Source organism: Phoca vitulina, unplaced genomic scaffold, assembly GCF_004348235.1.
Source record: "Phoca vitulina isolate PV1807 unplaced genomic scaffold, GSC_HSeal_1.0 scaffold20, whole genome shotgun sequence".
NCBI lineage: Eukaryota > Metazoa > Chordata > Mammalia > Carnivora > Phocidae > Phoca > Phoca vitulina.
Window position 1 is genome coordinate 11,161,097 of NW_022589723.1, and position 25,922 is coordinate 11,187,018.

General features: G+C 39.1%; 1 protein-coding gene across 2 annotated transcripts in view; it reads right to left on the bottom strand.

The window, feature by feature from the left end:
- Positions 1 to 25,922, bottom strand: part of TTBK2 (tau tubulin kinase 2) — a 147,481-nt gene that overhangs the window by 12,564 nt on the left and 108,995 nt on the right. For both annotated transcript variants that reach the window (XM_032416978.1, XM_032416979.1), the window contains 4 exons: positions 24,522 to 24,679; positions 16,673 to 16,889; positions 11,488 to 11,699; positions 8,929 to 9,511 (listed from right to left, as the gene is read on the bottom strand). In XM_032416978.1, coding sequence (XP_032272869.1) covers positions 8,929 to 9,511; positions 11,488 to 11,699; positions 16,673 to 16,889; positions 24,522 to 24,679 — 1,170 coding nt within the window. The remainder of the gene's footprint in view (positions 1 to 8,928; positions 9,512 to 11,487; positions 11,700 to 16,672; positions 16,890 to 24,521; positions 24,680 to 25,922) is intronic.

Consider the following 25,922-nt stretch of genomic DNA (forward strand, 5'->3'; position numbering starts at 1 on the left):
GTTAGCTCTCTTAACTCTTCCCACACATTTTTTTTTTTTAAAGATTTTATTTGTTTATTTGACAGAGAGAGACACAGCGAGAGAGGGAACACAAGCAGGGGGAGTGGGAGAGGGAGAAGCAGGCTTCCCGCCCAGCAGGGAGCCCGATGCGGGGCTTGATCCCAGGACTCCCGGATCATGACCTGAGCTGAAGGCAGACGCTTAACGACTGAGCCACCCAGGCGCCCCTCTTCCCACACATTTGTAAAAAGCTCTTTTCAGTAAATTCTCTCCAAGTCCCCTTGAGTGTGCCAGCTATTTTCTGCCAGATTCCAGATACAGGATTATAGGAAAAAATTACTGGCAAATTATTGTACCTTTAAAAACTCCAGATTTAGGGGTGCCTGGGTGGCTCAGTCAGTTAAGCGTCTGCCTTCGGCTCAGGTCATGATCCCAGGGTCCTGGGATCGAGCCCCGCATCGGGCTCTCTGCTGGGCGGGAAGCCTGCTTCTCCCTCTCCCACTCCCCCTGCTTGTGTTCCCTCTCTCGCTGTCTCTCTCTCTGTCAAATAAATAAATAAAATCTTAAAAAAATAAAAAAATAAAAACTCCAGATTTACATCCATCTTGTTTCCCCCATAACTCTTATCAATCAAACGATGTTAGGAATATTTTATCTTCCTATAAACAAAGACATACAAAGATGTTCCCTAATGTTTCATTATCTTAATTTTTTAAGGTCAAGCCTATGAGAAATTAAATTCTACCATCCCTCCACTGAGGTCATTTCAATTCTATGTGAATGAGATTCAATGTCTAATAAGAAGGTCCTATATTAAGACTCCTAAAGTTTCTACATTTCCACATTTGTTAAAAGTAACATGTAAGAAGACAAAAGTGACACGTAAGGAGGCAGCAAATGTCAACCACATAAACTGGTATGGAAAAAAAGCCTTTCTGAGAAATGAAATAAGTCAAATTACTTAATGAAGCCAATTTAGTTCTAGGAAACTATGGAAATTGGTCTGAATTCAAAGCAAAATGAACTTGGAACTGTCGTGGGAGATTATGCTTAGACCCCACCTTAGTCCAAAGACATCAAGAAATCGATGTTGTTCCAGAGTCAGAGAAATGGTTTCTCTGTGTGTCAGGAATTACAATTAGGTTTAAGAACATGTAAAGCTTGTCCTGAGCCCAGTCCAGGAGAAAACACCTAACTAATGTCCTGAAATAGCTCCTGAACAGAACCAGTATCCTGAGGATCTGTCAGGTTAATTGAATGAAGACAGGCTGTTTGGGTTCAGATGTGAATTCTTACAATAAGCCCAGACCTATAATGACCTTCGGGAAAAGGGAGTAAGTTCTAGTGGTGCTGCTGCCCTTCAGGAAGTCACCTCACACTTGTGTCTCTTTCATTATTCTAAAATATATTCAGGCAGATGGCAATTTTCTAGTGTATTTCAAAAATCATATAGAAACCTAAAATGTATAGTTACTTACTATTCAAAATGTAATTTTTAAGACCCAAGAGTGATGGTGGTAAGAAAATCAGGTAAGAAGTTATAAAAATGCCAAATAACAAGGGAGATGATTCTACCTACACTGAAAATAAACCAATAGTCACTTCATTATTATATGTAACTCCAAAAACATCAGCCAAATTAAATTCAGCAGTGTTTACAAAAATAACAGTCCACTGCTCTTTGAGACTAGAGCTAGGGAATCCATGCACTTCTGAGCTTAACTCATCTTAGATTCAGGATATAAATGGGTATGTGTGTGTGTGTGTGTGTGTGTGTGTGTGTGTGTGTTATGAAAAAAGGGGTGACAATCTTGTACACAGAAAAGATATAGGAACCACCAGACGGGAGAATCTATTTTCTTGAAAAAGATTCTGAGCACTTACGATAAACTGCATAAAATACTCTCATATTAATATTTCTATAGCACTTTAAATTTCTAAAATATTCCTAAAACCATTTTTACGAATTCCATTTCATATCTATTTTAATTGGGTGCTATTATTTACACAAATGTCACAAATGAGAAAAAAACCTGGTCCAAAAAAGTCAGGGATAGGACTTAAGGATTTTGAAAATCATGCATGGCATAACACAGCCTACTGACATGCACTATACTCAAATGTAGTTTGGAAAAGAGTCTGCAAAAATATTATCTGATGAGACAAAAGGAGAAAAAACAAAGATCAATAGCCAAATGTAGAAAAAGGAAGACTAATTCTAAGTATGGCTGAAAATAACTTCCTTAACCTTACACTGTAAGACACAAAAGCAATTTCCATATTTGGGACACTTTACAAACAGACTAAATCAATGATCCGCCAGTAAGCCATATGCATCTTTTATATCTTTAATTTCTATAATTTACAAACATCTCATTAAGGCATGAATTCACTCATGTCCTTTCTTCTGCTAACTGTGTAAGGTAACACCTTTTTACAGAACTAGAAAATGACCTCAGTATTTTCCATTTCTTTAATGTTAGTTTTACTAATGCCTACTACTCAGTTTGACTAACATCAGTCTCATTACTGTTTAATTCAGATAAAGCAGCCTCATTATTTATAGTTATCCCATGTTTACAACTGGCCAGATAGCAAGAGACAATAAACTGCAAACTATTATTTACATTTAACTTATAATTACCCTTTAACTTTCACCTAATTCAAGGATTGTATTAAGATAATAAAAACTTTGGGAAATCCAACATTCCTACCAAATAGCCTCTCTTCCAAATAAAAGGTATGTGATATATGAAATATCTAGATCTCATTTTGTTTTTTTGACAAATACTTTATGAGATATAGGTAGTAGAATAATTTATTGGTTTCTACTATTGCCAAGAGTAACGGAGTTATATGAACACATTCCTGGTCTATTAAAAAACTTAAATTTTAAACATTCACATTTCTTTGGGCCATTCAAATTCCCCAAAGACTTCTTTTGTTTAAAGCATTTTTATGTGATACTTTATACAAGTGTGGAAAATTATGAATAAAACCAAAACACTATTACTGAACCATGTTTTTAATATGTCAAATTTTTATTTCTAGAAAGAGTGCACAGTAATGATAACATGTGAGTAATAACCCTACATGCTAACACAATGTCCCACTCTCTCACTCTTTACTCCTACTGCTTCCTCTGACCACATTTGTGTTGGTTACTATTGTTGAAGACGGTGCTGTAGTGTGACTTGGCTTATGGATAGGGGGGCTGGCGGGAGGAGGAGTGGGGCAGGCAGCAGTCTGCTACACGGGTGGGGAAAACTGAAAACCTGAAGCCTCAAGACCTAAGCAAACAAAAAGTAGAAGTTGCTTTTTCCCTTTATCCAGTGCCCCCTGTTATCCCACTCCTCAGAGACAGTCACTCCTCATTAATAGTTACAGTGTATTTAGTGGGATTGGAAACTCTTAAGAATTTTGTGGGGGTGCTAAAAATCATAAGCAAGCCACAACTCACACCCAAAGATTAGAAGTCAAAGAAAAGACAGACTGAAATAAAAATATCTTTGGCTGGTCTGTGATTACACATCACATACATGACTACAGGATTTCACGGTCCGTTTTCAAGCCTCTTCATGCAATATTGGAAGACAATTCAGGTTTGAATCTAGTTCAACTATTCCCAACTTCCATAACCTACAGATTTCTATCATAGCATCTCTAACACTTAAACTGAGTTTCCTCCCTCTACTAGCCTGAAGTCCCCTGAAAGCAGTGAGGAGACTCCCTGGGCTCTGAATTCTTTGATGCCTAGTCCAGTACTTGACACACAGGAAATGCTTGATAACTGTTGAACACGTGACTGACTCGGTCACTGGATGCTTGGGTCCTTTCCATGAAGCCTCTCCCAAGGGGCAGTCCAGTCCGTTATTTGAACACTTCACAAATGGGCTTTCTTTACTTCCCAAATCAGACCATCCAATTTCTGGTCTTTTCTGTTCACAGACTGAATTACACTATCATAGATAATTTCAGAGAAGTAACCGCATACAAACAAAACTTTTCTATCATTACAAGGACCAAATTTTCCAGATCAAAAATAGGTATCCGTGGTCAGATGGAGGACATGTGGCCACTCCCCAGTCAGGGTACATGCAGTCAATGCAGATTTCTCCTGCAAAATCCCTTCCAAGTTAATAGGTGGCAATTATTCCAGAAAGTCTTTACCTTTTCACATGATTAAAGTATACTATTAATACCTTCCATGGATCATTCCTTTTTTCAGTGGAGGCTCTTAGTAGCTCCATGAGCTTCCACATAGTCCCTCTAGTTTATACAAGGGCTCCAAATGGTCAGTGGAACACATTTCACTGGGAAAGCCACATGAAACTACTATTTCAAATAAGTTGTACCACTAAAATGTCTCTCAAGTTCTCACTGCAATTGTCATGGTTCAGTCCCTTATCATATTTGCTTGGATGCCAAAGCCTCCTCACTGGCTGCTGCCACAGCCCATTTTCCCCCACTCAGCTCCCAAACAGCATGTTACTCCTCTCCCTCTATCTTGGCAGTTTCTTGTCCCACAGCCCACACACCTCAGCAGAGCTGGCCAATGCCCTTCATCACCTTACCTTCTGTAGCTCATCTTCAGCCTTTTTCCTTTGTCCTAAGGAAAGGGCACTTAGATTCTAGATCATTTAAACACTCTGAACTCCGGTGCTTTAAGCCTCTATGTCTCTGCACGTACTGTGTTCTCTGCCTGATGCCCCTGCATTTCTTCCGGCAATCTAATTCATCCTTCAGAGTCCTCTTACTTTTGAAGTGCACCTTAATCTCCCCAGAAAAAGATTTTTAATTTTTATTTCCTCCCCAATTATGAAAGTAGTGTATTTTTAAAATTTCAGTTTTCATGGTAAAAAAAAAAATTAGAAAATAAAGAAAAGTTTCAACAATAAAACCCCCCAGTATCACACTCCTCAGTCCTAGCAGATCCATCTGTGTCCTCACTTGTGTACACAGCTCCACCAGACTCGCTTCATGCTGTTTAAGGTAACTGTTAGACGTGGGCCTTCAGTGCCAACCTGGCAGGGTGGTACCAACTGATTATCCCTGGGGTATAGCATAAAGCCTGGAACTTAAGAGACACTGAATAGAAGAACTGAAGGAATGAAAAGAACAGAATTAAGGCAATGCAATCACTGCTGATCTGATTTTTGTAGGACTGGCATTGGTACTCCTGTAAATAGTCAGAGGAATCCTCTTAATAGATGCTGACTACCAGACACATCACACAAAAAAATTATGTGACTCCCTTTCTTTCTCTCCTGCTCCCACTGTGTGCATTATTGTACACTCCCTTTCTTTTTCTCAATGGCTATGAAACAAGTCAATGAGAAAATTCCTTCATTATGTTGATAATCCCCTGGTGTGGGGAACAGAACAGAGAGTCTACTCTACCAGCCATCTCTGCCTCTTTACAGATCATCTCACTGTCCTACGGCTTGGTCTCATCAGTGCTAAAAAGGACAATATTCCCTCTGCTTGCTCCAGAGACTTGTTGTTAGGATCAAATATCAAAGTATTCTATGAAATATAAATGTAAGATAATATGGTAGCCAGTCTCTAAATGGCCCCCAATGACCTCTGCCTCCTGGTATTCATACCCTTGTATAGTCCGTCCCACATCGTAGCAGACGTGGTCCGCATGACCAACAGAAGGCAACAGAAGTGATGGTATGTCCCTTTTGAGATTAGGTTATAAAACAAACTATGGCTTCCATCATGGTGGAGGCTTCTTCACGCTACCACCGCATCGCTCCCCCATCTCTGTCTCTTTCTCTCCTCACACTGTGGGAAAGCCAGCTGCCACGTCAAGAATGGAGAGGCCCACGTGGTGAGGAACCGAAGCCTCTGGCCAACAGCTACTGAGGAACTGAGGCCCGCCAACAGCCACTGAGTGTGCCTGGAAGTGGACCTTCCCATCCCGGTTGAACCTTACAATGATTTCAGCCCTAGCTGACAGCTTGACAGCAACCTCATGAGAGACCCTGAGCCAGAACCATTAGAGTGAGCCACTCCTGCACTCTTAACCCTCAGAAACAGGGTGAAATAACTGTGTTGTTTAAAGCTGCTAAATTTGGGGTAATTTGTTACCCAGCAACAGGTAACATATTGGTGGTATTATTATTCCCCACTCACTTTTATATTGCTTCCAAAGGTAATATTAAAATGAAGCACTTCCACTTCTACATTACTTTTCAAATCCAACCTTCTCCCTACCAACAGTGATTACCCAATGTCACATAAAACTGGTCACATTCTTCCCTACAGTTCCTGTCATTCTGGACTAGTAGTTAGACCTCTTTTGGAAGCAGTTCATTTTCTTTTCTTTTTCATCTCTACCCTTGTTCGTTTATGCTAGCTTAATTTTGTCTCTTCATTTTCTAATCAAAACATAATCTAATATTTCTCCTGTAAGCCAAAAGTTGGTCTTATTTACTCCCTGTAAATCCATGTTGTTTAGCATCTTTTTAGAAATGACCGACAGTGGGCAAATTTCAATACTGTTTACCCAAGGAAAAAAATTTAATTTCCAACACAGCCCCAAACCAATTTCTTTCAAATCTAGCAAATTTATCCATCTTTCAAAATATATTATCTAAAAAGTTTACACATGCTATTTGAAAATCAGCGGTTTCATGTGTAGGGATAAGGGAAGTCTGGACGAAGGCTCATAAATCTGTACTAAGAAATAAAGAGAACTAGGGGGTGCTAAAGTTCTCACTGGTTAGTTTATTATGCCAACTATGCCTGTAATATAGATAAACTTTTGCTTTGCCCATTTTTATAGTTCTTACATACTTTAAGACATCAGTATACTTTCCCTTCATAAAAGAGAAACAATCCTGAGTGAAAAAGATACAAACTAACAAAGTGTTTCCCATCAGAATATGTCTTAATTTAAAATATTCAGATAGCCCAGTAATATGGTTTAGCATATCATCCAAGCTAGAACATTATATTCAGAGTTGCAAGAGATACATGGAGAAGCTAATTGGCAGTACTCCCTATTTAATGTGTCTGTAGTAAATTAGGGAAATAATAACGTCTGCTTTGCAAAAGTAAACTCTGAATTTAAGCCTCAAGAAGAGAATCAAGATAAATATATTTTTAATCTAATTCCCGCCCAAGTGAAGGCAATGGTAGGTTTATTACCTTAGACATAAGTATACAAGTGATGTAGCTGTTATTTCTTTAGAGACCTTCTTCAGTTAAGAAAAATGCTTTTATTTAAAGATATCTGAAAATAAGATCAAACTCATAATATCAAATATATGAATACAAGTCTTTCAATAACTTGACAGAGAAAATGCTGCAGACAGTGTAAGAGAACCATGAGAAAAGTCTTTGTGGACAAAATATTGCTGATGGGAGAAGGCAAAAAATACTAGGAGAAGTGGAGCCAGGGCCGTAGAAGCGTCTTTGAAGGGAAGCATGCCAGGATGCGGTGAGCAAAATGCTTGAGTGGCAGTGAGTGCGCAGCAGGACAGAATCGCAGAAGAGAAGAAACTGAATGTGGGAAGAGGGAATGAAATAGGGAAGAGGAAAGGTGGGAGGAAAAAGGGATAAGGGGAAGGGAGGGAGGTGGCTTGATTTGCCTCTAGTCCATAGGTTACCGTGTACAATTTGAAAAAGGATGCTCCTCAATGAGGGAACAGACCCACATGAAGACGCACAGTTTGGTTAGCAACATTTGGGCTAGAGGTCCAGCTGATAAGCTTTCTTTTGGAGGAGCTTTTCTTTTGCAGAGACTGGAGAGGAAAATTCAAAAGATTTCAGCCCCTACTTGCTCCCTTGGCTAGGCCACTTTATTCAGTGAACAACCTGTATAACTGTACAAAGCAGTCCTGCAAACGAAGGAAAGACTAACTCTGATGAAGAATGAGGCAGGCATTTATTTTACCATGTTGAAGTGCAGATGAATTCCTACAGAGCTATACACAAAACCAAATTTTGTCATCTTTTCTCACCGTTTCACACCTGCATTTGGAATTGTGTTCTAATAAAAAACATTTCAGCTTGGGGAACAATGTTGTTTCTGGTGAGTTGGAAGAGATGGCTGCTAGATGATCAGGGAATTTAAGGAAATCTGGTACTTGCACCCATGTAAGGACAGATGTACCTTTTTGGCTGGTGCCCAAAATCTGTGTACACAGTTCCTTACTGCCTCCATGTTTGGCTTTTCCGGGGATCTTGCTGCTCACAGTCGTAGGGGGATCACTGATCACTGACAGTAACAGGCTAACAGGCGTCTCCAGCTTAATGCCCAAACTGAGAGTAAAGAGGACGGTTTCTTCAAGATGTTCCTTTACAGAAGACCTTTATCACAATTGCTTTCAGCTACTTGTTAAAATGCAGACTCCTGGGCTCACTCTATCCCAGACCTCTTGAAGTAGAAGTTCTGGAAGAGAGGCCGGAACTCTGTATTTTAAACAACAGACATCAAAGCTGGAAAACTATGTTTAAGAGTTATGTAAAATATGACAAATTTCTGTGTGGAGATTACAAAAAAAGGCAACAAAGAGAATCAAGCCTAGCCAAGTGTACCCTATAAAGTACAAACCACATATGCCTTCCTCACCAGATTTATAACGTAGAGATTCAAAATCTCTAGAATTACAAATTCTTAAAGTCATAGCTAAATGCTTAGATAGATAGCTCTTGTGGTCTAATTATAGATGTTATTCTGAAATTAGGTTATAATGACACTTCATGTGTTGAGCTGCTGTCCTGACAGGAAAGCTCGCTTGTTTTGAGAAATTTCACACTGGATGACTGACTCTAGAACTTAGTCCAGACATCACTCCCTATCCCCATCTGCCAAACTTAGGCATCTGCTGAACAATCTTAGTTGATCAACTGTTCATTCTTTTTTAACAGCACATTGAGCAGGTAACAGAAAAATAACTGGAACAAATCTCTTACCGCTGTGAGGGGTCCTTCTGCTTGCGCCTCCATCGGACTTGTGGGTGTCACTGCGATAAACGGGCCAGCAGCCTGGAGTTCTAGCCTATCCGTATACTGTTCCGAAGCAGCAGCGGCAGGGCACTCCCCAGAAAGTGCTAAGACCACACCTGAGGGTTCTTTCTTTAAATGATCACTTTCTGCCCAAGGACCCAGTAGGAGCTTCTCATCTTGAGGCGATTCCTCTAGGACTTGAAGTACTTCAGGTTCCTCATCAGAAGGGCTTCCAGTTGTTTTATGGCCTAAAGCCTCATTTGTCCTAAAATCCCGAAGGTCCTGCTCCTTGTCCACAATCACCCATTCTTTGGAATCAACCTCCTGCTTGCAGGAGCTCAAGTTAACTGCTATAAATCCATTGCTGGCACCGCCATCTGCCTGTTCAGGGGTGTTGGCAGAGGCAGGCTTCGAAGCATCTGGAAGATATTCTTCATCATAGTGCCAGATGTGGTCAGTACGGGACACGGCAGGAACACAAGGCTTATGAAGCAGAGCAGGGAGAAGAGATTCCTTTCCTGCACTGGACTCTTTCTGCATTTTCTCCAGGCTTAAAAAAACAGACAGAAGTTACTCATTTGCCCTAGGAAAATATTTATTACATAAACTATAAGCTCTATACAGAACTAATATTCACACACAGATGAGAGAATATATAAATAAAGCATAAGGAAAGTTTCACAGGCTGATAATGTTCTTCTCCACCTGTTATAACCTGGTTTTGGAAGATGGGACCCCCGGGAGGAAGATGGCTCTCCTGCTGTCAGGCAGGGGACAAGCCTAATCAGGTTGCCTGATGGGATCTCTTTCACCTTTTCTTTGCCAATTCAATCACACTGCTCTCTGCTCTCTCTGGGGGACTGAGGCAGAATTGAGCCAAGGGGATTTTGCTTCACCAGAAGCCCTATAAAAGGAAATGAAGAAGCTAGTATAGGAAAGGAAATGGAGAAGCTAGGCAAATACTTCATGTGTTTTGTCTTCAGAGATGTATGTAAATGTAGACTCATTCAAGTAAACTCCAAAGGCAGAAATTTTAAGAAAAGCTACCACACGTGCTCCAGCACGCCCAGCCCCCTATGTACACAGTGGGGCACACAGCAGTGGGGCGGTGGGCAGTGGCGTGCAGGAAGCTCCAAGATGTATTGTCAGTTGGAGTGGATTAAAAGGCAGTCGACACGGTATGAATCTGTCTGCTAGCCGAGGGGCAGGCAGTGGTGTGACCATTTGGCTGCACTTACTTCTACGAACTGACCTCATCGTCAGGGAAGCACTTGAAGCGATATGTTTTTTTCTTTCCAAGTTTGTAATTAGGTGCTTCAATTCCTTCAACGGTTTCCTACTCATTCTAGGTTCTGGCCTGAGTTCATTTTCTTAGATTACTTCTGTTTTCTCAACTCTGTCTTATTTCTTAGCTCTTCCCACAGCAGGGACTCTCTTTTTAGTTCCATTCTTTTATTAAACTAATTCTTTACCAAACTAAGCTTTTTTCCTTATTGCATTTAAATAACTATATAAATCCTAAATTCCTAATCTTAGCCACAGCTCGAAATGTTTAAGCACTGCCCCAACTCAAATCCATTCTTTTGATCATATTAATGTATAGATTCAAGTTTCTATCACGTAGCTGTGAGGCTGAATGATTACATGGAAGGAAGAATACACATATATGAAGGACTGTCAAAAATGGAAGCTAGATTAGATTAGGCTGAATTACCTTGGACACAGTAACTACCATGTCAGTCAAATACATGGTCCTTCTAACCTAACATTTCATTGCCAATAGCAGCCACCAGGATGTACATTGAAGGGTGTGTGACTATCACTAGTCACTCAGCTCTTCATATTACTGCAGCCTTCTATAATTCATAACTATATCCCAAATTCTTTCTAAAGTTTCATTTCTGTCTTCTGTTATCAAAATTTGGGAATAATGGGACTTATAAACATGGATTATAGTTATTACCTATGTATAGCTCTCTGAAGTTCCACCTTTCCTTCTTTCTAGGAAGAAATGATAAACTTATTCGTGTCTATTTTCCCTACAGTACTAACTCATAAAAGGCCTTCATTAAAGTGAATCGAATTGCCTGTCCCTTGTGTATAAATTACTTGTTTCCCTCCTTCACATACTCCCCTCCTTCCTCTCTCATACCTTCTTCATCATGTACTCTCCAACTCTACACTGCATCTTCTCATTCCAATAAAAGAGATCCCTTACAAAGTGAGTTCAAAATGTTCATTTAACTTATACCTGGTGTCATAAAGTTACCAGCTCCCACTGCTCAGCTCCCAAAGCCAAAGGTTTTGTTACAGAACTTGTAACAATTTTATAAGACAATTCACATTAAGAATCACAATGATAATTAAAAACATGGATGGAGATGAGAATTTAATCAAATCAGTACTACAAAAATGCAAAAATTTCTTATTTGAAAGACTATGTAATAGAAATTCATAATGATGATGATGATGATGGTAATTACAGTATCTTAGTAGCTTTAAAGAAAAAGGAAAAGTATTTTATACCAGGTCTCAAGAAACTTGTCGGTATCTGGCTTTGGCTCCAGTGTAAGACGTTTTTCCAGCTCAAAGCTGTGGATGGAACGTAACTTCCGCACCAATGGAACATCTCTGTCTGGTTGAGTAATCTCTGAGCGGACACGAATTGGTGAACCAAGGCTTGGAGCATTCAGAATACCATTTACTTGACCATGGCTGTTCTCTTCTTCGGTAGCAGCCTAGACAAAATATAAAAGAAAACCATGAAAAACATTCAGGTGACTCTATGTGTAGCAATCATTGAAGTCTTTCAAAATAATATAAGCAAAGGCTTGGGAGGTGTTTTCAGAAATCACGATATTTTGGATAGTCGACATCATTACATACTTGTCTACTAACCCTTCATAAAATGAGTTTTCTTAATTTATTCTCAGTTCAGTATTATTTTAGTTTTTTATATTTGTGGTACAGAGATAAACAGTCTAAAAATGTTTACCCACCTTGACTTTTTGTATTATGTCTAACGAGATGCTTGCAGGACTCCATTCCTCTAAACTAAAAATAAAACCTGGAAAGGTTTTCTTGGAGACACAAGTGGTCTCACAAGAGGTAGGATGGGTCACCAAGCCTGAATATCCCCTCTTATTCCCTCTCTAAAAGTGAAAAACCAAACAAAAACAAGAAAACCTGGAACTAGAAAAATTAGGAGCTGGGTAGAGAAGGAGGAGGTTGAACATGATGCAGCTCTGAGCAGTGGGGTTGCCTAAGGACAGATCCCTCAGCAGTACACTTACCAGAGAAATTAAACCTGATCCCAGTAGTGGGGTGAGAGAGGGAAGTCTGGTATGTCTATTCTGATTAGAGACCCACAGAAGATGCCCAACTGGTCTCAAATTGGGGGTCTACTCTGGCTACCAGCAGAAGCAGAAGACAATCTCTGAAGGAAGGCTTCCCAATCCCCAATTTAGGTCTACAGGACTGCTATCAATTATTAACTAATAAGTAAAACACTAAAGATAGTCAAACACAAGAAGGCATGCCCATGACTAAGAGCAGAAATAACTTTTATTTATTTATTTATTTTTTAAGATTTTACTTATTTATTTGACAGAGAGACACAGCCAGAGAGGGAACACAAGCAGGAGGAGAGGGAGAAGCAGGCTTCCTGCGGAGCAGGGAGCCTGATGTGGGGCTCAATTCCGACCTGAGCCAAAGGCAGACACTTAACGACTGAGCCACCCAGGCGCCCCAGAAATAATAACTTTTAGAAAAACATTTAAAACTCCCTAAGACATGAGGGGCACCCGGGTGAGACAGTCAGTTAAGGGTCTGACTCTTGGTTTCGGCTTAGGTCGTGATCTCAGGGTCATGAGATCGAGACCTGCGTGGGCTCTGCGCTCAGTGTGGAGTCTGCTTAGGTTTCTCTCTGCCTCTGCCTCTTTCTTCCCTCCTCTCTCACTCTCTCTTTCTCGCTCTCTCGCAAATAAATAAATCTTTAAAAATAAGAATCTCCCAAAGACATCAGATATTAAACTTAAGATACAGAATACAGAACAGTTATGCATAAAATGTTTAAATAAATAAAGGTCATTATCAAAAAGATCAACAAGGGATTATATGGAATTAACTGATGAATTTAATATGAAATATTCAATTAACAAGTTAAACATCAAATTACCCAGAAAAAGCCAAAGTTATTAATCAGTGAACTAGAACACATAGCAAAAGAAATTACTTACAATAAAGCACAGTCAGGAGAAGAAAAATATGAAAAAAAATTTATAACAGAATGAAAAAGCGTACATTTACTTAGATTCCCAGGATGAGAGAACAAAAAGAATGAATTAGTGGCAATATTTTGGTAGGGAATAGCTGTACATCTCCCAGAAATGATACGAAACTATGAATCAAAAATTCAGGAAACAAGATATTCTAAGCCGGATAAATAAAAAGAAATGTAAGCCGACGCACAGTGTAGTTACAATGCAGAACACCAAAGACAAAGAGAAAAATTAAAAAGTAGCTGGGGAGCAAAGACAGAGGGCAATGGATCATCTAGAAAGAAAAAAAAATTAAGAGTAACAGACTTTTGAACACCAATAATTGAACCCAGAGGAAAAATAACTGTCAGTCAAAAACTCTGAATCTAGTATGAATTCTCTTTAGTTTTTTTAAATCTTTTATTTTTTTTTAAAGATTATTTATTTATTTATTTGACAAAGAGAGACAACAGCGAGAGAGGGAATACAAGCAGGGGGAGTGGGAGAGGGAGAAGCAAGCTTCCCGCTGAGCAGGGAGCCCGATGTGGGGCTGGATCCCCAGACCCTGGGATCATGACCTGAACCAAAGGCAGATGCTTAACGAATGAGCCACCCAGGCGCCTTTAGTATAAACTCTCTTTAAAGAATGATGCTGGGCAACCTTCTCAGGTCCCCTCCCTCCTCGGAAGCTTTGTACTATCACCTTGCTATCATTCAATAAACCTTGCTTTGCTCCCCCCCCCAAAAAAAGAATGATGCTAAAATAAATACATTTACAACTAAGTAAAGATTTAAAGAGTCCTCCCAAAAGACCTCAACTAAAGGAACTTCTAATAGAAATACTTCAGGAAGAAAGAAGACAAGCCCAGGACTTCCAAAAATGCAAGGATATGGTAAACATCTTTGAAAAATCCAGACAAACATCACTGATATAAAAAAAAAAAAACAGTTATCGGGGCACCTGGGTGGCTTAGTTGGTTAAGTGTCCGACTCTTGGTTTTGGCTCAGGTCTTGATCTCAGGGTCGTGAGATCAAGCCCTGCATAAGGCTCTGCACAGAGCTTGGAGCCTGCTTAAGATTTTCTCTCTCCCTCCCACTCTGCCCCTCTCCCACCCCCTCTCCTTCTCAAAAAAACCCCCCAAAAACCCCCAAAAAACCCAACAACACTAATAATCTAATTTGAGTAATGTTTTTGAAAAGGAAGGAATTGGGGCACCTGGGTGGCTCAGTCAGTTAAGCGTCTGCCTTCAGCTCAGGTCATGATCTCAGGGTCCTGGGATCGAGTCCCACATTGGGCTCCCTGCTCAGTGGGGAGTCTGCTTCTCCCTATGCTTCTCCTTCTGCCTCTCTCTCTCTCTCTCTCTCAAATAAATAAATAAATAATCTTTAAAAAAAAAAGGAAGAAATTAACATATAGAAGAGAACGAAATACAGATTAGATAGTGATGATGGGTAAAAGAAACTAAAGTCAGCTCCACGTCAAGGGCCATTTCACACTCTCATACGCACAGATACCCATGTGGGCTGGCAACTGAGAATGTCACTCGAGATTTTTTACTGTAAGAACAGTTTTTGCTTCTGGTGCAATAAAGACAGCCACAGTTGACATTATAAAAATCCAATACTGACTTCTTGACTACTTTTCACTACTTATTCCTGATTATTATTAGTCTAGATAAGGCTTTTTCTTTTTTCTTAATAGTTTATTTTTCTTTAAAAATTTTTTTTATTTTAATTCAATTTAGTTAACATATAGTATATTATTAGTTTCAGAGGTAGAATTTAGTGATTCATTAGTTGCATACAACACCCAGTGCTCATCACAAGTGCCCTCCTTAATGCCCATCACCCAATTACTCCAGCCCCCCCCCACCTCCCCTCCAGCGACTCTCAGTTTGTTTCCTATAGTTAAGAGGCTCCTATGGTTTGCCCCCTCTCTGTTTTTATCTTATTTTATTTTTCCTTCCCTTCCTCTATTCCATCTCATCTTTCTTAAATTCTATAAGAGTGAAATCATCTGGTATTTGTCTTTCTCTGACTGATTCATTTTGCTTAGTACAATACCCTCTAGTTCTATCCACTTCATTGCAAATGGCAAGATTTCATTCTTTTTCATGGCTGAATAATATTCCATCACACACACACACACACACACACACACACACACACACACACACCCCACCCCACATCTTCTTCATCCATTCATCTGCTGATGGACATCTGGGCTCTTTCCATATTTTGGCTATTGTGAACACTGCTGCTATAAACATCAGGGTGCATGTGCCCCTTCGGATCACTATGTTTGTATGCTTTGGGTAAATACCCAGTAGTGCAATTGCTCGGTCATAGGGTAGCTCTATTTTTAACTTTTTGAGGAACCTCCATACTGTTTTCCAGAGCGGCTGCGCCAGCTTGCATTCCCACCAACAGTGTAACAGGATTCCAGAGAGGGCTTTTTCAATAACCAGACCACAGTGCAGCATGTCACATCTATGCAGAGAATGTTTTTACAAAGTGACTCCCATGACTGAATGTATATACTGTTAATTTTTTTAATTATTAAGTTTAACAATATAGTATATATACTGTCTGAAGACAGGCCAAGCTCCTCAGAATTGATCATGGAAAATTCTTTTTAAGATACATTTCATAAAGCATGACTAGCCAACTTTCTATCTATCATGTTAAAAGGTATGAGCCCAAAGTCTCATTTTACACCTATAAATTTAACTTCCATCCCAACTAAACCTTTATAAAATCATAGGAAGCACCAAAAGCTAACTGGTTCATAATTCACTGCCCCTCCATTCCCATTTATCTTCATCTTATCTTCTATGAAAATGGAAATGACAAGGACAGTAAAATCAAAAAGAAACTTGGAGATAATCTGCCCAAGATTACTAAAAATTAACCATTTAATTCAGAAATCTGTATCTCTCCCCTTACAAGTGGTACTGCTTACAATCCTAAAGAAGAAAAAATCATGTCAATTATTCAACATCCACTTTGTCAGCTCGTGATCAGTTTGATGCTTTCTACTTCTAGCTCTCACTTCCCCACCTCCACTTGAGACAATTTTCAGAATGGGTACTCCTAGTTCCATAGGCCCACACTAGAGAAGGGACCCAGAGTCTTGTCATATTATTTAGAAAGACTATTAACTTCTGACCTATAGATGTCTCTTCTTTTAGTCTCAGTGTTTTTTTTTTTTTTTAAACGCTTTCATCTTTTCCAAAATACAAGATGAAAATTAATGTTCAGTGTCTATATCTGAGTGGTATGGGCAAAATCAGCCAAGATGTTGTAACTACAAATATATAAATCACTAGCAATACAATGTTCTAACTATTTCTCATTCAAAATTAAGAATCATGATACTTTGCTACAGCAACAGAAGAAAAATATTAAGCACTTAGGAAAGATACCCCCCCTCCTATGCAAGAAATACGCACCTTACAAATCCCAAGCTTTATCTTGTTCCTGTTGGCGTCCATCTCTTCCCAGACATCCTTCTCCTGGGGACGTGGGTGTCCCAAAGATCCTGGCAATTTATCTGGTGACACACCAACAGGGATGCCATTCTCCCCATCACTAAGCTGCTCATCTGGAAACACCTCATCTGTATTTTCTCGAAGCAAGTCTCCTGGGATGGGCGTGGCATTGGCAATTCTAAAAATGTGGGGTGAAAAAAATGTAGAACTTAAAAACACCAGAATCAAAAATTACTATGAGACTATCCTCCATTTTGTTTCTGGACTTAAATGATCAAGTCTATATATAATTAAAAGAGTAAAACAAAGGCGCCTGGGTGGCTCAGTTGGGAGCTCAGCGGGAGGCCTGCTTCTCCCTCTCCCACTCCCCCTGCTTGTGTTCCTGCTCTCACGGTCTCTCTCTCTCTGTGTCAAATAAATAAATAAAATCTTTTTTTAAAAAAAAGAGTAAAACAAAACAAACAAAACCTCAGAAACTTAAACCATGCCAATTCTACAAAATAGAACTATTTTTGGGGGGGGCGGAGGGGCAGAGTCAGAGGGAGAGAGAGAATCTTAAGCAGGCTCCACACCCATTGTGGAGCCCAACGCAGAGCTCGCTCCCACAACCCTGTGATCATGACCTGAGCCAAAATCAAGAGTCGGATGCTTAACCAACGGAGCCACCCAGGTGCCCCAAAACTTCTATTTTTGATTAGGAAAATTTTCAGGCTGATCTAAAAATACAAATTTTAATACAGTAACTCACTGATTTAAGAATCACTTTAAAAGTTAGAAATATTTGGTCTATTTTCTAATAAGTCTTTGTCAATTTTAATATTTTCTACTCTTTACCCATTTCTTGCTGCAAGAGTAACAAAAACTATAAACAGAAAAATGTCAAGTGTCATAATGACATAAGCAGGTATGAGACCAGTTATATATATTTTTTAAAGATTTTATTCATTTGACAGAGAGAGACACAGCAAGAGAGGGAACACAAGCAGGGGGAGTGGGAGAGGGAGAAGCAGACTCCCCGCTGAGCAGGGAGCCCGACACAAGGCTCGATTCCAGGACCCTGAGATCATGACCTGAGCTGAAGGCAGATGCTTTACGACTGAACCTCCCAGGGGCCCCAGTTATATTTTTTTAATAGTGTAAAATGTACATTTGCTTCTTCATTTACAGACTTTTGACAAGTATCTACTATATGCAAGGCTTTAGGGACATAAAGAGGAGAAAGGAAATTCTTGCCCTCTGGGAAAAACTAGAAATACTGTAACTATACAGAACAAATACAGAACTGCCATGAACTGACCAGGAACAAAATAAAAAAAATATTAATTGACATTCATCGATATATTTCTTTCAAAGTAATTTCATGTCCTATTTATATAACTGGTCATCTCTCCCTTAGACTTCTGGCTTGTGAGGAGCTTTTTCCAGTTCTCAGCTATCACTCATTAAGTGCTCAGGTCCCCGTCAGCTCTAATGTTCTATAGCTCTACTTTGTACACTAGTTTGTTTTGTTTTTAAATATTGCTGACTGAACACAATATTTACCACACAGTGAAATATTTTCTTAGACGTGATCTGGAATGTCTAAAAGTAGAAAAAAGCAGTTTTCAGTAGACTATCCTGACACACACAATTATTCTGAGTGGTAAAACAGGCATCTTCTCAGTGAGCCACTCCAAGGGTAAGAGCTACACCCTGGCCCAGGTGTCATCAATATGTCATATTGTGAGAACAAGTCATTTTGCAGGGACTTGTTCCACCTGAGTTGATGACCCTCACTATCATCTCTCCCTATTGGGTCAACAGTAGAAGATGAAACTCTTACTGATATGTTATAGGTATAATTTAGAAAAGCACTGATAATAGCCCCCAGGGAAAAAAAGCCTTATAGCCCTGTAAAGCAGTTCTTGTAGTTCTGACACTGGGAACATACTGAAAAGGGAGTTTGAAAAAAAAGAAAGAAAAGAAAAGAAAGAAAGAAAGAAAAAAAAAAAGAAAAAAAGGAAGGAAGGAAGGAAGAAAGAAAGAAAAGGTAGTTTATAGCCTAAAATAGTTCATGTGAAAGGATTTATTATAAAAGTAATTAAAGTTCAAAAGTAAATAAAGTTCATAAAGTTCATAAATAATACTCTCACGTATACTTTTGCACTCAGTCGACTCCTGAATGTAGGATAATTTTTCTGGGAAGGAATTTCTTTCTTTCCATATCTCAAACTGCAGATTTGGATCAGAGAGCCCGTGAGGAGCACTAAAAGATTTTTCAGCTAGAAGTTCAATATACTTTACTGACTGATGCATTACAGTGGACACTAACATAGATGTGCTACACAGTAATCCAAATGTTCACTGACAGAATTCCCTCTATTCCTGAGGAAAGGGAATGGCAAAAGAATCAATATTTGAATTCAGGAAGGTCAGTCTACTAGCCCCACATTTTTTCCCATTTTAATCAGTATTCTTCCAAATCCTTTTTTCCCTCTGCCTAGCTAATACTCTGCTTCTTTCCAACTACGCCAATTCCTTGGCATTTCCTTCTCCACTCCTGAGGAAATAAAAGCACACCCCTACCTATGAACTGCTTCTATTCTTACTCTCTTCTAGTTTCCCCCTTCTCTCTGATACTACACACTTCAAGGGGCTCTCACATCTTCCCCACACGGGCTCGCTTCCACATGACTCAGGTTCCTCTCTGCATTTATTCCCCCATTTTTACTCATTACATAATTACTATTTTCTTCCTTCTCCTATAACTCTGATCCAAATCTGGAGTTTGAGATATGGAAAGAAAGAAATTCCTTCCCAGAAAAATTATATTACATTCAGGAGTCGAATGAGTGCCTAAGTATATGTGAGAATATTATTAGCACATGGTCTGTGTTGGCTGTTTGCAGATAAGGTATAAATTACATTAGCAGATTAAGGGAAAAAAGTAAGGACATAAATAGAAGAATTGGAGAGATGTCAAGAAAAGTAGGAAGAATGGACGGACATCCTTTTCACACTCCCTTGCCCATACTCTAAGGCAAGGGCTGGCCAACTAGGGCTGTGGGCCAAATCTGACCTGCTCACCTGCTCACCTATTTTCGTAAACCAGGTGGTATGGCACGGAGTCCTGCTCCTTCATTTACACACTGTGTGAAGCTGCGGCTGCACTTCCAGGCAGTGGTAGTGGTGGCAGAGAGAGCACAGCCCGCAGCTACTTCTCTGGCCCTTACACACCAGGTTTGCTGAAGAATCAGCGTTTTGATTCAGAGGTCAGCAAATGCACTCACTTCTTAAATGGTAGGCCTGTGGGCCTAATACTTTTCAGGCAGATACAGTGACAGATGCTAAAACTTGTGGGCAAAATTATGATGAAAAACAAAGCTTATTTGAATTGTCTCAAAGTTATCTTCCCACAAAATACTTACTACTTAGAAAGGGAAAGATAGTCACTTCACAGTGGAGAAACTGACTAATATCACCCTAGCCAGATTAACAACATCAATATCATCTGTAATAGGACATACTGACATTATGTAGGACTCCTTATTTAATACCATAAATTTCCCTCTGATCTTAGCTTTAAATGTAAAAAAGAGTAGGTTGATAGGTTTCTAAGTTTCCAGAGGGAAGGGCCTTTGACATGTTTTTGTTGGAAATTTCTAGTTCTTATTGCAATGTGATCAGATAGTATAATACTTCTGCTTTATGGAACTACTTATACGCTTTCTTGGTGACCTAATAACTGATCAATTTTTATAAATGTTCCAGAGGCACTTGAGCAGAAGGCACAAGCTCTATCAGCAGGGTGTAGAGTTAAAGAAATATGCATAACACCCATCTTATTGGTCATATTTTTTGTCTATTTCTTATTCTTCGTTCACTTGATCTATCTTGTACTGAGTTACATATTAAGATCTCCAATTACTTGTGTGTTTCTAGCTATGCCCCCCTGAAACTCCTGTAGTTGTTGCTTCCTAAAGGTGACTAATGGAATTCTTGGGACTGAATATTAATAAACATTTGTGAATTGCAGCATTTAGCATTAAAAAGTATCCTTCCATCTTCGTAACTTGTTTTATTTCGGCTTGAATTCTATTTGTCTGATATCAGGATCATTAATTCTCTTCTTACGGCTCCCATTTTTCCCGTATATTTGTTCATCCCTTACTGAAATATTTTTAGGTGTGTCTCTTGTATATAGCATATGTATTTAACAATATAAGCCAAACTGAAAATCTTTTTAATAGATGAGTTAAGCCCATGTATATTTATTGCTATGAATGTTTGGTCTCAACTCTGTCACAGTATTTGATGATTATATGTATTTTGTTATATTTGCTATATTTCTTTCTCTACAAGATGGATCTTCTTCACACTCCCATTTCTAAACATTTTTTCTTTCTTTTTTTTGGTATTTTAGGTTTGCCTGTTTGTTCTAATGGTGTACTTTGGACATATACCTTTTAAAATGCTCTTAGTCCCGTTTTCTTACTTCACCTTGCCACTGAGTTTCTCAGCTTTAACTGGTATTGTCTTGTTTTCCTCCTTTAGGGACTTAAAAGAGTGCTACCCCTCCTCTCTCTACATTCCATTTACACTACTTTCTCTCTAGTCCTTTTAATTATTTTTTTGGGGGGGAGGGGCAGAAGGAGAGAGAGAATCTTAAGCAGACTCCACACTAAGTGTGGATGTGGATGCGGGTCTCGATCTCACCACTCTGAGATCGTGACCTGAGCCGAAATCAAGAGTCGGACACTTATTGGCCTGAGCCACCCAGGTGCTCCTCTAGCCCTTTTAAATGATTTATTTTATTTTCATTCTCTTAGGGCTTTTATCCCCTCTGCCTTTATTCAATGACCTTTATTAAATCTTCATTTGAGCCTGCTCTCCTTTGTGCACTTTATAATTTTTTCACTTCTAAGACATCTTTTTCTTCCATTTTTTTCCCGACCTCAATCAACTCTCATTTCTTCCTCTCTCTCTTCTCCTTTTCCTTTTTCTCCCATCCCCCTCTACTTTGTGGTCGATTTCTTAGTTTTTAACTTTCTGATTCAAGGTAGTTATCCCTATCTTCAAATGCACAAGTATATTAACTTCTATTTGGGGTTTTATTTTACAGTTTTCTTCTCCTTCAGGGCTGCTTCTCTGAGAGGACATTTCCTTAGCATGAATTAGATTTTCTCTTCTGATTTTTTTCAATAACATTTTATGGATCTTTGAAATCTTTTTCTTGTTCATTTTTACGGTTTAGAGTATTTCATGAGATCTGTAGTTTAATTAGTGCCCTCTTCTGTCAATGTAGCAAAGTCCAAACAAGTTGGGGGATTTTTGTTTGTTTTTATGGTCAGAGAGACACAGTATCCTCTGATTTTATAGTTCTCCCTTTTGTAGGCAGTCAAATTTTATTTCCCCTTTTGCCCTTCTGTGATTACTGATGTATCGCCTTCAGCTTGAAATTCATCCTTTTTGCCAGTTCTGTGAAAGCAGACCTGAGCCCTTTCTGTATTTTCCTTTGCCAGCTAGCATTGGAGCTCTATCAGTAGAGGGCACTGGAGAGACACTGCAGGAGGACAGTGTTCTGCTCTGAGCTCCAGTGCGCAGCTTGGCCAGTTTGCCCAGCACAAGGAACCTGCCACATCCCAGCATCCTCAGCACCTGGCTCTCGCAGCACGAGGACAGCAGCAATCAACAGCTTCCCTGAGCAATCCCCGCTATTTAGAAGAAAGCAAATAGCTTTTTCTGCCACCCCAGGGAACAGATTTCCATTAAGTTCCAGAGGGCAGATTTTCAGCAAATTCTACCAGGCATCAGAGTGACTTCCCTGCCATCCAGTGAGCAATGGACATACGCTCTCCAACAAGGTCAGGACCTCAGCCCTGGGGTCGGGCTAGCAGAGCTCTTTCTTGGATGCTTAATCTCAGCCCCAGGAGTAGGAGCTATACTTTACATTTGCTATTCCTGTATTCTCTACTTCCTATTAGTCTAGCCCACATTACTCCAATTAGCTAATAATTCCTTGTATCATCTTCCCCTGTTCAAATTACTATGTAGTTTCTCTCTCCTGATCGGACCCAAACGCATATATGTTTTTTCCTTCACTGCTCAACTGATAAAAGGCATTTTCTCCTTTCTTGTCTTTTTCCTTCTTTCCTTCTTCCAGAAGCTATATGATTTGAATCATGCCTATTTTTACCTCTCTGTAGTTCATGATCTAATCTACCCAAACACTCTCTAATAATTACATTTGTAGGATGGGATTAGTTTTTCTGGTGTTGGCTTAAGATCAATCTTAAGTCCGATTTCTAATTCGCTTCCTCTGCATGGTTTTTATTGATCTGCCTTTATAAAGCCTTGGGGCAGAGCTGAGTGAGGCAGGAGCATGAGAGAGTTGGTTTTGGTTCCTCTTTTTACTTATTTTGGAGTTTAGGCTAGGTATCCTTTGTCTTCAAATTATGTTGAGGACATGGTTTTTGTGTAGCTTTACTTTTCCTTTCTTGTTATTGTTTTATTTTAGGAGGAAACATTGGGAGATGGGTACTTAAACTGTCTTCACTGACTTCAGTTACCCTGAAGTCCTTATCACCTGGATTTCTACAAGTTTGAGACTTACCTACTTCTAATAAGAATCAAAGGAGGAGGAGGACAAAGGCACGAAAACAAGAATCAAAATTTCTAGACAGGATCCAGCTCTGTTACTAGTATTTACCAAAGTTAGATGATTCACTCAGCCAGTGTTAGGATTATCTCCTAATTTGTTTGTTTTTTTAAAAGATTTTATTTATTTATTTATTTTAGCGAGTACTTTAAACAAACCTATGTGACGATTCTAATATAGCTAGTCAGGGTCCCTCACTTAAGAACTCTGAGACTAGCTAATGAGGATATCATCCCCAGTTAAACAAGTCCATGTAAGCTTTTCTGATTCAATAAGCTCTAGTGATCCCAAATTTCAATATAAAATCAAAACAATGGATTAGTGATAAACTGCCCCAATTATATGATGATTTTTCCCTATTTACTTTTTTCTTCATTAACCAAACATTTTAAAGCAACCAGAGCAGGCAAAAATGGACCAGGAAAAAAAAAGGATGACCCCCCCCAATTTATTTAATAACAAACAAAAGCAACTGTATTTAATACATGTATAGAAGAAAACAAACAAAAAAACACAAGATGATGGAAATACATGATAACCTGTTCCTAATACACTTTGTAAATTAAATCACTTTCTTAGAGGAACAAGCTACATGTGTTGTTCATACTAAAACATAGTAAAGTTGGCTCATTCTTTCCAGGGTCCCATATATTCTTTAGAAGTAAATGCAAACGGGGGACCTGGGTAGCTCAGTCGGTAAGCATCTGACTCTTGATTTCAGCTCAGGTCATGATCTCAGGGTCATGGGACAGAGCCCTGCTACGGGCTCCATGCTGGGTGGAGAGTCCACTTGGGATTCTGTCTATCCCTCTCCTTTTTCCCCTCCCCCCGGCTCGCTCTCTCAAGTAAATAAATAAATCTTTAAAAAAAAAAAAAAAGAAGCAAATGCAAACAACTCCTCCTCATTTCAAAGAAAACCCATTGCAAATATGACATCAACAGGTCATACAAGCTCAAAGTTCCCATTTCAAAGTATGATCTGTAAATACTTTCTAAGAAAAGTAAATCTGAACAAAGACATATATAAAAGCAATGTTAATGCAAGGAAATCCATAGGCTTTCTCCTATGTCTTAGCATTTTGTCATCTGAAGGATCCAGAGGAAATAAAAGATATCTCTGCGAATGTAGTGCATCTAAGAAAGCCACGGCTCAATGATCTGCGCAGGACGTACCCAATCGCCGCGGGGGTCAGGCGGGTGTGCAGCTGAGGGGTGGTGGAAGTAGTGGTGGTCGTCAGGGAGCCATCCGTTCCAGTCTTCTCCCAGTCAAAAGGATCACTCTCAACTACTCCAAAGGTCTTGATGCTGTTGTCAAACACGGATGTCAGAAGCTAGGCCATAAAGAAAAAAGCCAGAGTAAGCTAATGATAAACAATGTCATTTTATTCTTTAAGAGAAAGCCGCCAGACTCACAAATTAATTTTGTAGTAGGATTAAAAAAACAAAAAACAAAAAAACCAGATTGTACAAATAGGGTTCTGAATAAGGACTATATGTGGATGACGATACTGAATAAATACTGATTTTTCTTAGTTGAGGGACCGGTTTGTAGTTATGTAGGAAATTGTCTTTGTTTTTATAAGATACATAATGAAGCATCTTCTCTAAAACCTACTTTCAGATGGTTTGGCAAAAGGAAATTTGTGTTGTATGTGAAAATATGTATTCAGTTTCAACCAACTATATGATCATTTTTTTGTGTGTGTCAAAAAGGAGTATTTTTATATGGTTCAGCTTAAATAAGTGAGCAGTGTTAACAGTTGTTATATCTAGGTTAAGGGGTATATAGAAGTTCATTGTGCTTTCTTACAATTTTGGGGAGTTTGAAAAATTCAACTGTATGTGGTGTGAGTGTATACACAAATTATCACAAAGAAATCTGCCTCTTTATTTGGTTTATATTAAATATTTCAATTTTTGGTCTTTATTTTATTTTTTTAAAGATTTTTTTAAAGTAATCTCTCCACCTAAAATGGGGCTTAAATTAACCCCCAGATCAAGAATTGCGTGCTCTATAGACTGAGCCAGCCAGGCACCCCTCATTTTTTTGCCTTTAAATTCCAAAACTCTGATGTGATCTAGATAATGATCTCACAAAGACTGCCCTTTACTGTTTCTGATTTTTAATTTTATGATTATGGCTTCATTCTCTCCTCATCGTTTCTCTTACCCTGTTAGTATCCAAGAATAAAGAATAATTTAGATTTCTGTCTGGAGCCATTGGGTAAATAAATGGTGATGTCATTTACTTAAATGGAAAGCAGAGAGTTTGAGGACTGGGATACTGGAAGTTTTAGGGAGTTTAGGGTGGAACAGGGTATACTACAAACTTGAAAGTCATCAGCATATAGATATGAATAGGTATTACTTAAAGCCTTAGGACCAGATATCATCTAAGCAGAGTAGGTAGCAAAGAGGTCCAAGGGCAAAGGCCTAAGGCACTCCAACCTTTAGTTAGAAAGAAGACTCACTAAAGGAAACCAAGAAGGAGTGGCCAGTGAGACAGAAAAACAAAGTGTGTGCTGTTTTAGATGCCTAACTGAAGAAAACATCTCAACAAGAAGATGGCCAAAT